This window comes from Amblyomma maculatum, chromosome 1, assembly GCF_055883805.1.
Source record: "Amblyomma maculatum isolate TAMU_Amacu chromosome 1, ASM5588380v1, whole genome shotgun sequence".
NCBI classification, from domain to species: Eukaryota; Metazoa; Arthropoda; class Arachnida; order Ixodida; family Ixodidae; genus Amblyomma; species Amblyomma maculatum.
The window spans coordinates 411,468,537-411,484,705 of record NC_139344.1 but is presented as its reverse complement, the minus strand read 5'-3'; the positions used below and the strand labels follow the sequence as shown (position 1 = coordinate 411,484,705).

General features: G+C 48.1%; 1 protein-coding gene across 4 annotated transcripts in view; it reads right to left on the bottom strand.

Moving 5' to 3' along the window:
* Nucleotides 1–9,870: 9,870 nt before the first annotated feature.
* Nucleotides 9,871–16,169, bottom strand: part of LOC146208938 (tubulin beta-1 chain-like) — a 63,899-nt gene continuing 57,600 nt past the window's right edge. For all 4 annotated transcript variants that reach the window (XM_084596597.1, XM_084596600.1, XM_084596588.1 and 1 more), the window contains 4 exons: nt 15,371–15,615; nt 11,246–11,445; nt 10,257–10,693; nt 9,871–10,180 (listed from right to left, as the gene is read on the bottom strand). In XM_084596597.1, coding sequence (XP_084452723.1) covers nt 10,011–10,180; nt 10,257–10,693; nt 11,246–11,445; nt 15,371–15,615 — 1,052 coding nt within the window. In that variant the 3' untranslated portion in view covers nt 9,871–10,010. The remainder of the gene's footprint in view (nt 10,181–10,256; nt 10,694–11,245; nt 11,446–15,370; nt 15,616–16,169) is intronic.

Genomic DNA, 16,169 nt, shown 5'->3' with positions numbered 1-16,169 from the left:
CCAAAGTGAAGAAACCATCGAAGTTAGTATGTAGATGTTTTGGGTGACTATATACATTGAGAATGAAAAGGCTCTTGGCCCATGAGTGCTGAGGGACTAATGTCAGGAGGAGATGGTGGAGGTCTGGTATAGCTAACGTATAAGTTATAGTAGGGAGTGAGCACCTAATTAGAAAGGCAACTTTGGATAATGTGGCTGGTTGAGTAAGTAATGGATCATAACCTGGGAGAGCTATAGGATTGGTGGGTTCCTGCAGAGCCAGGACGCTAGGACCAGTTGCGAAGTGAAGAAGTTGAAGTACTTTGCGTTTTTGGCCGAACCCCGGCAGTTCCACTGCCATACAGTTATCATTGAACTGTTTCGCCATCATGGATTATTAGTCATAATGGAACCTACAACAGGAAGGGGTGATCTTGTACAGTGGGAATATGGAGTATGTCTTGGGTGCGAATGGGATGTTCTTGTGCAGCAGGAGTGGGAGATGTGTCATGATGCTCCGGAGCTTTTGCCTTTCGACGACCGTACTGGTGTCTATCGAGGGTGGTAATACGCTCCTCTAGATTCTCAAAACGTCGCGTTGTTTGTTCTTTTGTGACATTGAGGCGCCTGCTGAATTCATTGACTACATGCGTTAGCATGTCCCCCACTAGTTGGAATAAGACAGCTTCTAAGCGTTCTAATATCTTAACGTCAAACCGTTCGATTATCTTTCTTTCTAGCCTCTCTGTTATCGTAAGTTCTAACTTTTCAACAAGGATTTGTAGGTCAGCTTCAGTTAAGGGTGAGTTTGGGCGAGCTGTTTTAACCGAACAGTGAGATTGTGGTGAATCTATTCTGATTTCCATGCAAGCCGAATCAGAAGACGCAGATGGGCTAAGAGCACTAATGAATGAAGGGGGGTCATTTGGTGCGTTAGCCGTGGTGGGCAGTGCGGCGATGGTGGATTGGTAAGGATATGTCATACCAGAGGTGGCATTTATCTGGGCTTCCAACTGCGCAATCCGTTGGCGTAGCAGGTCGTTTTCTGCGCTGAGGTTGTCTTGGCTTGGCGGAACTGCGAAGTGGGCGGATGGTGGCGAAGGCCACGCGTTGGATTGAATAGCTGCATGGACCCAGGTTTGTGACTGGAAGTAAGGGCCTTGCGCGAAAGGTAGTGCGGGCCAGTCCTGTGAACTGAGAGTCGGTCGATTGCACACTTTGTTTTGTTGAGCCGGTTTGCGGGATGTAGCAAATTTAAGTGCCTTGCATGAGCCGGTGCAGTGAGATGTGAGCCTTCACACAAGATGCATTTGGGAGTGCAGGGGGGTATTGAGTGGGGTAAATTTTTTCCGCATCGCGATCAGAGGTTGGCTTTAGGCAGATAGCAGACGTCATATATGTGTACAGGTTGCCCGCAGTTGGTGCAGGCGTCCGGGCTGCCTCTGTAGGGCATGCAGCGGTATAATGTGCTCATGTAGTTGACGGATTGAGACGCAATCTTCGTCAAATGAGCGTAAAGCTAGTCTTCCCATCCTCCTAGCGGCCACGATCTTGCAGTTGGAGTTGCTTTGCAACTCCAACTGGGGTGGTGGGGCACAATGGGGTGGTAGAATTCCGCAGGCGTTTCTTGGCAGTAAGCTTGTGAGATGACGCCACGGGTGGCTTCAGGAGGGGGTGCTGTGTACGCCACACTGGGATGTTGTTTGTCATCAATTGAGGGAGGTCATCTGAAAGAGACGCAGAGCAAGTTCGGTCTGCGAGGTGGCCACCGTGAATGTGTGGTTGATAGGGTGGACCTGGAGGACGGCGTCTGAGGGAAGCGGAGCCTTCAGCTGTTCCTGGATAGCGTTTCGTAGTTGATGCCTGAGATTCGATCTAATTGAAGCTCACCGCGAGGACTAAAAATCCCACGAAGTGCTTCTGGAGGAAGTGATGGGAGTTTGCTGCGTTGGGCTGCGATGCGCGCTGTTGTTGTTGCGGGCGGTGAACGAGTTACAGCCGCGCCGCCCGTCGGTGTGGATGCATTTGCCGACGCGTTCCGAGTGCTAGGATGAGCGTCTCCAGTCACGCTATGCAGCTGATGCGGGGGGACTTGTCGGGCTTCTGCTCTCTTAGCTGCACGAGCCTTGTACGAGTCATGGAGAGCTGTGAGACATTTCTTAGAATGCGTTTCTTGTTCCGTGATGGGTCGTCCTTCCACGGCGATCTAAATGACGACCCATCACGGTGATTAAACTCCCCTGGTGGGGCTGGGAGAGGTAGGTCACCGCCGCTTGCGGCGGGGTCTTGCCTGTCACCGAATTTTATCTGTCGTAGGCCGTCATTACACCCGCCACCGCTTCGGTGGTGGACGACGGCTGTTGTTGCGACGTGCGTTTTTCTCTCCCTCTTCCTTTTCTTTCTTTTAACGTGCGCTGACATCGCACAGCACACGGACGCCTCTTCGTCCGTGTGCTGCGCGATGTCAGCGCACGTTAAAGATCCCCAGGTGGTCGAAATTACTCCGTAGCCCTCCACTATGGCTCCTCTTTCTCTCTTTTCACTTCCACTCCCACCTTCCTCCCTTACCCTACGCGCGGTTGAGGTGTCCACAGGAAACAAGTGAGACAGTTACCGTGCCTTTCCCTTCCTATAAAGTTGTTGTTGTGGTTGTAGGAAGAAGGAAAAGAAAATGCACAGGCCTGCTACTGGCTCCGTAGCTGAGCCACCTCCGCTGCCTCGTGCAGATAGAGGAGAATATAGAGAAGATAGAAAAGCAAGAGGGAAAGAAAGACGCGCCCCGCAACAACAGCCGTCGTCCACCACCAGCGGTGGCGTGTGCAATGACGGCCTACAACAGATAAACATTGGGTGCCAGGTAAGCCCCCGCCGCAAGCAGCGGTGACCCACCTGCACCAGCCCCATCTATCAAAAAAGAATCAATCTCTTCTGTCTGCACGAGGCAGCTGAGGTGGCTCAGCTACAGAGCCAACAGCAGGCCAGTGCATTTTTTTAGAGCGCAGCTCTTTGGCGTCCGTTCCTGGGTTTCGCGTCGGCGTTGTCGTCGGCCTCGTAACCAGCTCCGCCCCCCTTTCATCCTCCCAGCGCTAGCAGCGACCGACTGATACCGCTGGATGCCGCTGACGCCGCTAGAGAGTCAAGATAACGTGACTGCATAGAACACCGTCACCGCCATGCAGAAAGAGGAAGGGAGGGTCCCCCCCCCCCCCTGTTCCTGTGTGGCGGATAGGGTGCTCTTCAGTTGCCGACGCGCCGGTTATTTCACGTAGGCCCCGGCACGTCGACGAATACGTGACCACCTTCCCACGGCTAGACCTGGTTCTTGCCGGTGCGGAAGCGAGGGTATCATATTGTTTGCGTCGGCATCGGCGGCGTTGTCCCTGAAACCAACTCCGCAGCTGGGGTTGACTCACTATCGGCGTCAGCAGCATCAGTCAGTCGCTGCTATCTCTTCCCTCCTCCCTTTATCGCGTTGTCCGTTTGCTGCGCGCGCTTATGCCCCCATCGTTTGCCGCTGGGTGTACACGCCGCCCCTCTCCCCCTCTTCCTGCGGGTCTCCAGTTGTCAAAGCGCCGGCTCGAACGTAATTCCTTTCTTCGCTCCTCCTCCAATGCAACCCCTGTGCGGTGGCAATCAGAGAGCCAGATCGGTGGCAGCGGCACTGTATATGTGCACCGCCCGAGCCGAAATTGCCGCTGCCGTTCGCCACTGCGAAATTATCTGCCAGTTCTTTCTGAGCCATGAGCGAGACGAAAAAATTCTGTGATAGCGCATACATGTGTTGCTCGATTTATTTGCCTCAATCTATCGAAAAGGTGAAACAGCTTATTTGCTGCGCTCAAATTTCGCATTAGGAAGTAACGTCGTCGGTAATTTTTTTCCTTCTTCCTACAGCCACAAAAACGGTGATCTGCATGTGATAGCCGGCTGTGCCGGGTGGTACACTGGGAGACGTAGTTGTTAGGCTTAACATGGCGGCTCAACGGCGCTGCGCTGAACCGGTTAACAAATAGTGAAAGTCCGTTTTAGGCTTGTCTTGAGTGATTCGTAGGATATAATCGAGGTAGCGGAGGTGGCTTAGCTACAGAGCCAGTAGCAGGCCCGTGCATTTTCTTTTCTTTCTTCCTTCAGTTGCAACAACACGGGCGCTTCTTAGTTTCTCCTCCATCGAAACTCAGTCGCCGGCAGTGGGGTACAGCCCGGGTACTCCGGCACACTAGCCGGACGTCTTACCACTGCACCAGCGCGGAGGGGAAATTTCTGTCCATCATGCGCGTTTTCAGAGGCTGTGCAACCTAATTAGAAAGAACACATCTTAAGGCTTATCAACAAATTGCAATGCAGTGAGGTACCAAATAGAATGCGGTGTCAAATCGTCTTTTGATTTTTCAGTGTCCGTTGCAAAATATCCCAGAATATTGCATCTTTGTAATCAATGAAGCAGTGCTTAATGGTTTGCGGAGTATCACGAAGGCGGCAATTTACTGCAGATACAAAAATGTCCCTTTTCATTAACCATGTTTTAATAGGCAGGGTCTCAGTGTGTACTTATAAAAGGAAGTGTTCGTACATGCTGAGAGCTGCATTTTCCAAAATACACAGAACTGTACATGGGGGGAGGAAAGAAGGTAAAAAATAAATATTTGTACAAACGCTTCCGCGATACAGAAAACAGGAACTCTGGGGAGAAACGAACAAGTAGGAATCGTAGAGATAAATACACTTCATGCGTTACACCCCATAAGCATGGACGATCAGAAACGTTAGAACACGGACTATGATTTGGTAAAACATGAACTAGATTAACTTTCAAAAATGCACGTAGTATCGGATGGGAAGCTTCACGGAAAAACATGAAACACGTCTGCGTTATCGGATGCCTGAAACATTGTCTGTCCGTGACGTCACTGGTCACATGAGTGCTTGCTATATAAAGAGGCTGTTTGCGTGAAATAAAGGGTTGTTGTTATCGTGCCGGGATCGGGGCCAGTCTCAGTTCCTTCCTGCCCGCTGCCCGGCCGCGCTCGGCGTCCGGCAAGGGACCAAACGCGACAGGCCGGAAAATGTTATCACGCCTCATTGATTAAAATTATGAATCCCACACAAAAGTAGCGAACACTTCGTGGAAACGCTGGGGTTAAAATCTTGCGCAGGAAATTATTTGTAGTACTTAATAAATTTTAGTGGCTAGCTAGAAACAGATTACAGGCGGCCAGCCTACTAAAACAAACACAAAGCCATGAGAGACGAAGGTCAGAGCGTAGCGCTGAAAAGTCGGCACAAGGTCTTTCTAGTAAGGCGCTCTATTCTTATAGGCACTCAAAAATACTCCAAAGTACTCGAATGACCTAGATGTCCACGCCACACCAGCATATTCAGCAGACATCGATCCCCACATTCCAAACAAGATAGCGCAACTCAGATCGGTCGATTCGAGTACCTAACACTGAACCGAAGTCCTCCGTTAAACGAATAACCTCATCAATACGTGGCATGTCAGCGCAGAAAAATGCGAGGTCATCTGCGTATGCTAAAACCTTCAGTTCGTGACACATAATGCGAAAACCACTATACTGCTTCTGCTGTTTATGATACTTTTCCACAGCGGCTACAATTATAGAACGAATAAGAGCGGGGACCGGGGGCATCCTTGTTTAACAGAGGACTCGATAGGAACAGGTTGTGATAGACAGCCATTTACAATAAGTCGCTCGGAACATTCTTTGTAACAAAGCCGTGTCACAGCAGAAACAACTGAACGAAGATTGGCATGATCGAATAGAGACAAAAGGAATGAATGAGACACACTACCAAACGCCTTTGCCAGGTCAATTTGCAGCAGTGCCAACAGCTCGTGAGCGTCACTGCAATATTGCAAAATCGTACGCGCTTCATGTAGTTTAGACTGTATTAACTGGCCTCTCAAGGCACATGTTTGATGCGGTCCAATCAAAACAGACATTCCAATCTGTAGCCGCTTTGAAAGGATTTTAGCGAAAATCTTGTAACCTTTTGAAAGAGTGATAGGCCTGTAGCCGTTCATAAACCGGAGTTTTTCTTTATCATCAGTTTTTGGTATTAATACAATATGACTTTTGTTAAGAGACTGCGGCAGAAACCCGACATCCTTACTAGTCTCAAAAATTTGGAGTAGGACAAGGGAAAGAGCAGATTTTATTCTCTTGTAAAATTCACCTGCTAGACCATCAGGTCCCGGAGTTTTGGAAATGCTATGCCTGGAATCGTGAAACGCACATCATAATTCACCTTGTCTGCCGTGAGGGTGCCCCTCTCTCTGCAGGTTTTGCACTTATCGGCCGCCTTTTCCATCACTTGCATCTGCAAAAGCTAGGCGGACCTCGAAAACTAAACCTCGAACCGAAACCGAAATCAAACCGGAAATGTTCCCGTACATAATTCTGATTTGGCCTAACAATATTCGATCGTGCGTCATTGTTCAGAGCTTTAGTAGCATGGCAGTCAACGCAACGATAAACCCATATTTGCGTGCACGTGCGTATGTGAAGCTAGCTTAGACACACAGAAATGTACAAAACAAATAATGGTCAAACTGAGTCGAGCCTGGTTCGATCTTTGTCAGCGCGCATACGTAGATGGTATGTCGTCTCATTTGCTATGTATGTATGTATGTATGTATGTATGTATGTATGTATGTATGTATGTATGTATGTATGTATGTATGTATGTATGTATGTATGTATGTATGTATGTATGTATGTATGTATGTATGTATGTATGTATGTATGTATGTATGTATGTATGTATGTATGTATGTATGTATGTATGTATGGTTGGTTGGTTGGTTGGTTTGTGGGGTTTAACGTCCCAAAGCGACTCAGGCTATGAGAGACGCCGTAGTGGAGGACTCCGGAAATTTCGACCACCTGGGGTTCTTTAACGTGCACTGACATCGCACAGCACACGGGCGCCTTGCTTTTCGCCTCCATCGAAAAGCGGCCGCCGAGGCCGGGATTCGATCCCGCATCCTTGGGAACAGTAGTCGAGCGCCGTAACCACTGTGCCACCCCGGCGGGGTGTATGTATGTATGTATGTATGTATGTATGTATGTATGTATGTATGTATGTATGTATGTATGTATGTATGTATGTATGTATGTATGTATGTATGTATGTATGTATGTATGTATGTATGTATGTATGTATGTATGTATGTATGTATGTATGTATGTATGTATGTATGTATGTATGTATGTATGTATGTATGTATGTATGCATGCATGCATGCCCCGAGTAGCATTGAACCCGCCGCGGCGGCTTCGGTGGCGGATGACAGCTGTTGCGACGAGCGTCTTTCACTCTCTCTCTCCTTTTCTTTCCATTGTTCTCTATTCTCTCCTTTATTCGCACGACGCAGCGAAGGTGGCTCAGCTACAGAGGCAGTAGCAGGCTCGTGCGCTTTTATTTTTTCCTACAGTCGCAACAACAACTGTGACTCGCTCTCCCGTTACTGAGCTCCACCGCTGCTGACGCTTTCCAATCGTAACGCAATGACATCCGTGTGCTACGAGATGGCAGTGCACTTTAAGTATCCCCAGGCGGTCGAAATTATCCTGCAGTCCGAAGTCTACTCCGCGCCCGCCCAATATCTGCTCACATCCAAAGTAATTAACTTATACGAACAGGCGGCGCGGCTTTCCGGGATTTTGTACGGGTCTTCAGAGAGCGGACGAAAGGCTGCTTGTAGTATAAGACATTTATTTTGGAAATTGGCTTATGGGTTGAGGGCGGGGTTGATCGGGTCCCGAGTCTGGAACTCCGCTTGCTGATACCACCGCCCGAGGAAGCAAGGTCCTTGTACCGCAAGGTGAGAGCTGGACAGGGCCACCTAATTCGCCCTTGTTGGGTTTTCTTCACGAGCTATGGCTTGGTTTTCTTGGCAAGCCAATACCATATGGTAAAGCGCTGCTTTCTGGCCAAAATGTGTGCATTGGGCTGAGAAAGTATCCAGAATAGTTTGTCCAGGCTTTTGTAAAACAATGTTTGTAAACGTCTGAAGTGATACACCTCTGAATTATCCGGTTTTTAGCAGGTGTTGGGAATATTTGTCTTGCTAATTGGACGTGTAGTGAGGGGCAACGAGTGGTCACGTGAGGGGAATGATGAGGGATCAACGATAGAGGAATACTCGGGCTGCAACGCGTGCACACTCGTTTCCCTCTACCCCTTGACCAGGTGCCCACATTACATTTTTCTGATCTCTGGTGTCTGGCTTGGGGTAATATTTTACAGGCCAACGGAGAACCTCGGCCTCTCATGTAATTTGTGTAGCCTGTTCGGGAGTCGGTGACGATATATATGGAATCTGTATGTGTTCCGGCTAATGAGATTGCAGCTTCGATGTCTATTTCTAGCCGTCAGCCCCACTACCATATGGCCTCGACGACTGACGGCTACTCTCAAAATTTTTTTAATTACAATGCTGCGCCCGGCAGTCTTGGAACACTTCAATACAGACTTTGAATGAGGTATATCCGTATGGAGCGACCTTCTCGGACATTTAATACGTGGTCCCGGCCTGTCTATCTAATCCAAACTGTTCCAATCCTTCATTAGCCACACTTCTACAGAGGCCTTGGCGGCGCTGCTCAGCTGCCGTACCTACACTATAACCCCAGCGGACCTTGTTCGCTAGGGCACGAGCGGCGTTAGACGCTATAAAAAGCTTCGGAATACACGCTCCACCTAATAAAATTTGTGAGGGTCTGGGTCAATTGGGTTTGACAGCAAACGCCTGCGTGTAGAAAATGATTGCCACCACCCTCCGCTATGGCACATTTCCACCCTCCTCCGTTGCGACACGTTCTCGTGTTCACCCAAGATCAAGATTTATCTATGAGACACTCTTATCAACTATTTCCTCTTTCTTCAGGTGCTTTGTGCGGAGAAACATTACTGCACATTTCCTTCACTCAAAACCATTTCACCTTTCTACTCTGGTGCTACACTGGCGAATAAGATGATACTAGCGAAGTTCGCAGTTGCGATACAGTGTTGCAAATGAAGCCAAGAAAGACATAGCAGATTTGCAGCGTTACTATGTTGGTTGGTTGGTAGGTTCACAGGAAGGGAAAGGCGCAGTATCTGTCACACTTGCTCTGTGGACACCTGAACCGCGCCGTAAGAGAAGGGAGGAAGGTGGGAGTGAAAGTGGAAAGAGAGAAAGCTAGGGGAGCCGTAGTGGAGGGCTACCGAGTAATTTCGACCACCTGAGGATCTTTAACGTGCGCTGACATCGCACAGCACACGGACGCCACTTCGTTTCGCCTCCATCGCAACGCAGCCGCCGAGGTCGGCTTTGAGCCCGGGAACTCCGGCACAGTAGTCGGGCGTCTTACCACTGCGCCACCCCGGCGGGGCACGTTACTAGTCGGGCGTCTTACCACTGCGCCACCCCGGCGGGGCACGTTACTATGTGAAAAGATAGTAACGTGCCCCGCCGGGGTGGCGCCGTGGTAAGACGCCCGACTACTGTGCCGGAGTTCCCGGGTTCGAACCCGACCTCGGCGAATGCGTTTCGATAGTAACGTGCCCCGTCGGGGTGGCGCAGTAGTAAGACGCCCGACTACTGTGCCGGAGTTCCCGGGTTCGAACCCGACCTCGGCGGCTGCGTTTCGATGGAGGCGAAACGAAGTGGCGTCCGTGTGCTGTGCGATGTCAGCGCACGTTAAAGATCCCCAGGTGGTCGTTACTATGTGAAAAGATGCGTTTTGAGGCATTAGTTGCCGAGTGCACGTGGAGAACTGGTTATGTACCTGAAGCAACGTGCTTTAGAAAGGCAGAGCGACTTGGGCGAACGATGCTGCATGACAGTACAGGAAAAAAATGAACTCGCAGAGAAAAAAATTTTATTCAGCAAGAAAAGAAAAATCACTGATCAACAAAAAACATTAAGCACCACAATAAAAAAAAATTATCAAGAAGAAAACAACATTGAGCAACAACAAAAAAACATTGAACAAATAAAACATCTATCTCGCAAACCATTCGGCCTATGTTGCCTCGGACACATCGTCGAAGTCTGCGTCCTCAGCTGTAGCCTCCTGGTACTGCTGATACTCTGAAGCAAGGTCGTTCATGTTCGACTCGGCCTCGATGAACTCCATCTCGTCCATTCCTTCGCCGGTGTACCAGTGCAAGAAGGCCTTGCGACGGAACATAGCTGTAGAAGTGTAATTTTGTATTGGTTATTACAACACTGCTTTCATGTGCAACGTATCACTGATATTACTGCTTACCAGTGAACTGTTCAGAGATCCGTTTGAAGAGCTCCTGGATGGCTGTGCTATTACCAATAAAGGTAGCGGACATCTTGAGACCACGAGGGGGGATGTCGCAGACGGCAGTCTTGACGTTGTTCGGGATCCATTCGACGAACTGGCTGGCGTGCTTCATCTGCATATTCTTCATCTGGTCGTCCACTTCGCGCATGCTCATTCGGCCCCTGAACACAGCAGCCACTGTCAGGTAACGGCCTTGGCGTGGGTCGCAAGCCGCCATCATGTTTTTCGAGTCGAACATCTGCTGAGTCAGTTCCGGCACACTCAGAGCTCTGTACTGCTGGCAGCCGCGAGCCGTAAGTGGAGCAAAGCCAGGCATGAAGAAGTGTAGGCGGGGAAAGGGCACCATATTGACTGCCAGTTTGCGAAGGTCAGCGTTTAGCTGTCCGGGAAACCTGGGATTGAATCGAAAAAACAAACATCGGCTGAAGTTTGTAAAAACGTGAACTAGTTCAAGCATTTGTCAACCACTTGCAATTACGAGGCTAAAGGATCAGTCCCGTGTTGAAGATTCAGGGTCCAAATAACGCTGTTTCAACTATGCTTCGCGGAATGAGCTATTTTGCACAACCTTTATATAAAGATGCGCAGTGTTGTATTGAAATCGCGCGCAGTCGACAGTCGCGTCACAGTCAGCAGCCGCGTTTTGTTTTATTTTTTTTTGGGTGTGCATGTTTTTCGGCCAAATAGTTTGTTTAAACGAGTGCCCACTTTCGTGACTGCATTCCTTTGCTAAAGTACCCTACATCTGATTCTTTGGGGTTCCACATTATTTGCTAACAGAGTTCGAATACTTTCACATATGGCTCACCTACACACTTATCTCGGTTAGGGGGATAGTGGAGCAGCGGTGTTTCGGTGCGCGTGCGTGACAGGTACTATACGTGCTTGTTAACAGTCGCGTTCGCATTTCGTTGCACAAGTAGCCAAGCGGACTGCTCACTCACCGGAAACACGTAGTCACACCGGACATTGTTGCTGAAACCAAGTGGTTGAGGTCTCCGTAGGTTGGAGTTGTCAGCTTGAGGGTACGGAAGCAAATGTCGAAGAGGGCCTCGTTGTCTATGCAAAAGGTTTCGTCGGCGTTCTCCACAAGCTGATGCACGGAGAGGGTCGCGTTGTAAGGTTCGACGACGGTGTCGGAAACCTATAGAGAGAAGGATCGAAACACCATAAGGCTACATGCGCAAAGCAACAGTGAAAGGTCAGTGAAGGCAGCTCAAATAATGCAAGCCAGAAATGAAATTTCTTTAGTACGGCACTCAGACGACGTGGGCTGCAAAGAGAACGCCGAGCAGAGCCGAGAAGGAGGGTACGTTGGAAGCGTGAGAGGAGAAAGGCGAAGGAGGGCATGGCAAAACGTGATGAGGAAAGGCGGCAGAAGAGTGTACTTCAGTGGGGAAGGAACGGGAGAGGGCGGCGGGTCGTCATCACCATAAGCCGGTCTATGCGCACTCCATAGCGAAGGCCTCTCCCTTATTCCTACAATTAATCTGGTCATGTGATAGCTGCATCCACTTCACTTCTGCGAATTTCTTAACCTCATCCCTTAACCGCTCCTTCCTATGCAGACCTTTCCTTGGAATCCAATCGGTTCTTCTTAGAAACCATCGGTTGTCCTCTCTTCGCGCTACATGTACCGCCCTTTCCCCTTCCTTAATTTCAACAAAAATGTCAGTAACTATTTCTCTCACCCGCTCTCCACGCTTCCTGTCTCTTAACGTTAGAACTACCATTTCTCGTTCCACAGCCCCCTGCGTTGTCCTCACCTTAAGTAGAACCCTTTTCTTTAACCTCCAAGTTTCAACCACTTTCACGTTTCAGCTCCTGGGAGGCCGCTCTGCTCGCCATGCTACCCGCCGATCAGCTACGACTGGTAGAGCGGGCCACGCTAGAGGGAACGGCCAGAGTGCTCCTGGACCTATGGGCCCTCCTGGGAGTGTGACAATTTTTATTAAATACCCTAGTGAAAAACACGATATGAGTCACATTAACCTCATACGGATTTCTCATATCAAACTCATACATATCTCATTTATTCTCATATATTTCTCATATGATGAATGAGATTAGTATGAGATTATATATTTGTATGAGGTATGAGTTTAGTATGAGAATTTGTATGAGGTTATTGGGACTCATAAGGTTTGTTCACTAGGGTAAAGCTTTTACTCTTCTTCCTTTCAGCCCCATAGGCGAGTAGCTTGCCGCTACCACTATCCTCTTTGAGTGATACCGGCAAGCTACTAGCCATAATGTCATAACTTCATGTCATAAGTCATAACTTCCAAATACGCTCCATCTCGATCTGATTCTCCTAGTTATTTCTCTTTCGTGGTCCGGATCTGCGGTCACCACCTGACCTCACCTGATAATTGGATACCACTTCCAACGCTTCGCTACCTATTTTAAACTGATGTTCCATTCCCAATACATTGCATATTAATTTTATATCTACCTTTCTTCTTCTCCTGTCAAGGTCATTAGTCATTAGATGCAATTGGTCCCCTGAGTTACTGAAATGCCATCAGCGAACCGCAGATTACAGAGATATTTTCAATCGAGCCTGATGTCTAACAACTCCTATTTTCTGTATTGGAATACACCCTCTAGGTAAGCTGTAAACAGCACTGGAAGATCATGTCTCCTTGCCCAACACCTTTCTTAATTTTGAATTTTATCACTTTACGCAGAAATAGAGTCAAGCTGTGCAGTCACTATAGGTATCTTCTCATGCTGCACAAAGTGGGCTATGAAGTGAGGCCTCGGTAGATCCGGTGTGGGCAAAGTCGGCCAGCCCTAATTGGCTGGGTGAGGGTGCTGCAATGGGAGCCAACATAAGCCTTAAGTGAGCTGCCGACAAGTGCCCCAATGGGCCCCACTTCGGAATGATGCAGGCTTCCTTTATGGGGCTTCCCACATTCCCACCGCATTTGCAACCCGTCACGCCCACTTGTCCAATGGTCCTTTTTCGGACTGATTTAGGCAGCCGCTCTGGATGAAGGTTTATTTTATTTCGGTCAAACATTGGGATAATGGACACGACCGATGTGGGCGCTACAGCAGCAAGCCCAACTTGAGCTTGCCCACATTATTTCCGCAGGGCTTCTATGTAGATAATTGATGGGTAGCCCTAGTCCTTGTTCTCCCACTGGATATTTCTGGGCATAATTAAGCAGTTATTTTATACATGTCTGCCCTTTATAAACAGGTACAACGTGACATTTGACAATAATTTCATAAGATTAATCTAGCCTACATGACTTCATGTTCCCCCTTGTTCAGATGACGAAGTGTGTTCGGAACGATAATATAGTGTGGAAAGTTGCAGGCTGTCTAGGGTGTCCCCTTAAAAAGGAACATTTAGCAATTTGCATGTTGCAGTCTTTTAGCGCAACTTACATAAGCGCGAGAACAAAAGTAAAGAAAATTTTCTAACCGACTAAAGAGGCTGACAACTGTCAAATAATCTATAAAAGTAATTTAGTGCAATGTATAATGCAATAAAAATGATGAAAAGAATGCCTGTACAATAGTATGCAGACACGCATTGGCTTCAGCCCCGCTTTTCAGCCAATGCAGGGCCCTCGGCGGCATTTGTTTGGCAGCTCCATTTGTACTAGCGCCGATTTTCACAAGAGCCCGCATTTAGGCTGCATGAGCAATCATTCTTAAATATCTGATGAACATATGGACGCGCGAGTTTCTATCCCCACCAAAACCCACGTAGGACCTGAAGCGGCTTTGTGTGGGTAGGGCTAGATGGGCTACGTGTTTGTTGTAACCCAGAGCCCACTTACTGTTGCACTGGCTCCAAATTCCCCACAAGGGACCGATTTCGCTATCAGGCCGACAAGCTCGCCTTGCAGCCTCATACGACCGATGTGGGATCTACAGCGGTTTAGCTAAGGCAGCCTCATTTGAACTTCACAAGTGCTTGGCCAAATTCAGCTCTCATTCATATTACATCAGCCCTCAAATAACCTACAAGGGACCGAGTGGGGCAACATGTGGGCAGCCGCATTTCTGATCTGTGAGGGCTTTCCCAACAATCCACATTTAGGTCGGATCTGCCCTAAGACATCCAACAAGAGGCCCTTATGCAGGAATGTGCTCTGCGTTAGCCCGAGCAACGCCGCTATGGGACCCAAATAGCGGTAAACCCAAATAGGGCTTGCCCTCTTTTGCCACATCGGGGACCGATGCAGGTATTTTGATGGTTGCCCCAGCCTTACTTGCCTCCATCTGATCCTTTGGGGCTCCACTTTCTTTGCTAACATAGTTCGAGTACTTTCGCATATTACTCACCTACACACTTATCTCGCAATGCCTGCATGAATGCTGAGGTTTCGACTGAGTGAAATGCTTCCTCGTAGTCAATTAATGCTATGTATATAGGGGCGGGTTATATCCTAAACACTTTCTGCTACCTGGTAGATAGTGTGGATATGATCGATAGCATAGTACTCTTTTCAAAATTCTGCTTGATCCTTTGGTTTATTAGATTATACGATTGTCCTGATCCTGATCCTGTTAGCGATTACCTTAGTAAAAAGCTAATTGTAGAAATCCAGTAAGCTAATTTGTCTAATCTTTCAAGTCCTTAAGGGCCCCTTTCTTGTGAAACACCATAAGGTATTGTTCTTCCATGATTCCGGTACTTTCGATGTCATCAAGCAATGCGTATACAGGGTGGCCAGTTTTTCTTACGCAATACCCCCTCCGTCGTTCAACAAATCTGTAGGTCTAAAGCTTTCTTAACCTATTCTTTCGTTAGTGGCGGAACTCTGCTTTTCAGTACAGCCAATTTCATTTTTGTCCTTACTATTATGACTACTGTAGAGCTCCTATAAACTCCTCGTCTACATCTTGTCCATTTTAGTAATGACATCACCCGCCTTGTGCCTCGGTACACATATCTGATGTTTGTCTATGACTAACTGTTTCCTTTTCCACTTTCAGGCACGACAGTTCTTTAGAGCATGCTCAATTTTACCCATGTTATCAATAAGCGCTAGGTAGCCGATATAAGGAAGTATAGAGGGGATAGTAGTAACAAAAAAAAAAAACACCTTAGGGGATGGGACAACGCTGAACGAGTTGATAATAATATCCGGGTACTCTTCCCGGATCTTCGAGATGAGCAGTGTGCCCAAGCCCGATCCAGTGCCGCCGCCGAGGGAGTGGGTGATTTGGAAACCCTGCAGGCAGTCGCAGTCTTCGGCTTCCTTGCGCACGATATCGATCACCGAGTCCACCATTTCGGCCCCCTCCGTATAGTGACCCTTGGCCCAATTGTTTCCTGCACCACTCTGACCTGAAAGGGCAGGAGTAAAAGGCGCATCCATTTAGCAACAAATTGATTCGATTTAAATACTAAATAAATCAATACTGACAGGCGCGAGAAACAAATCCATCAAGGGCATCAAGAAAGCTGACTAAGTTACTTCCTTTATACTGAGTACTGTTATTAGCTGTGCTTACCTTCTGTTACTGTACTGTTATTAGCTGTGGAGTGCCTTCGTTCTCTCCAGGTGGCATAAGAACTCTAAAGCACCAGCACATTTAGTAGCAACAAATTGATTCGATTTAAATACTAAATAAATCAGTACTGACAGGCGCGAGAAACAAATCCAACAAGGGCATCAAGAAAGCTGACTAAGTTACTTCCTTTATACTGAGTACTGTTATTAGCTGTGCTTACCTTCTGTTACTGTACTGTTATTAGCTGTGGAGTGCCTTCGTTCTCTCCAGGTGGCATAAGAACTCTAAAGCACCAGCACATTTAGTACCTTGGTGTTATAGTCACTGTCAGATGCTTAACAAGTCGCTGCTTGAACAGAACGGCTTATTTTGTTTTACCTCTACTAG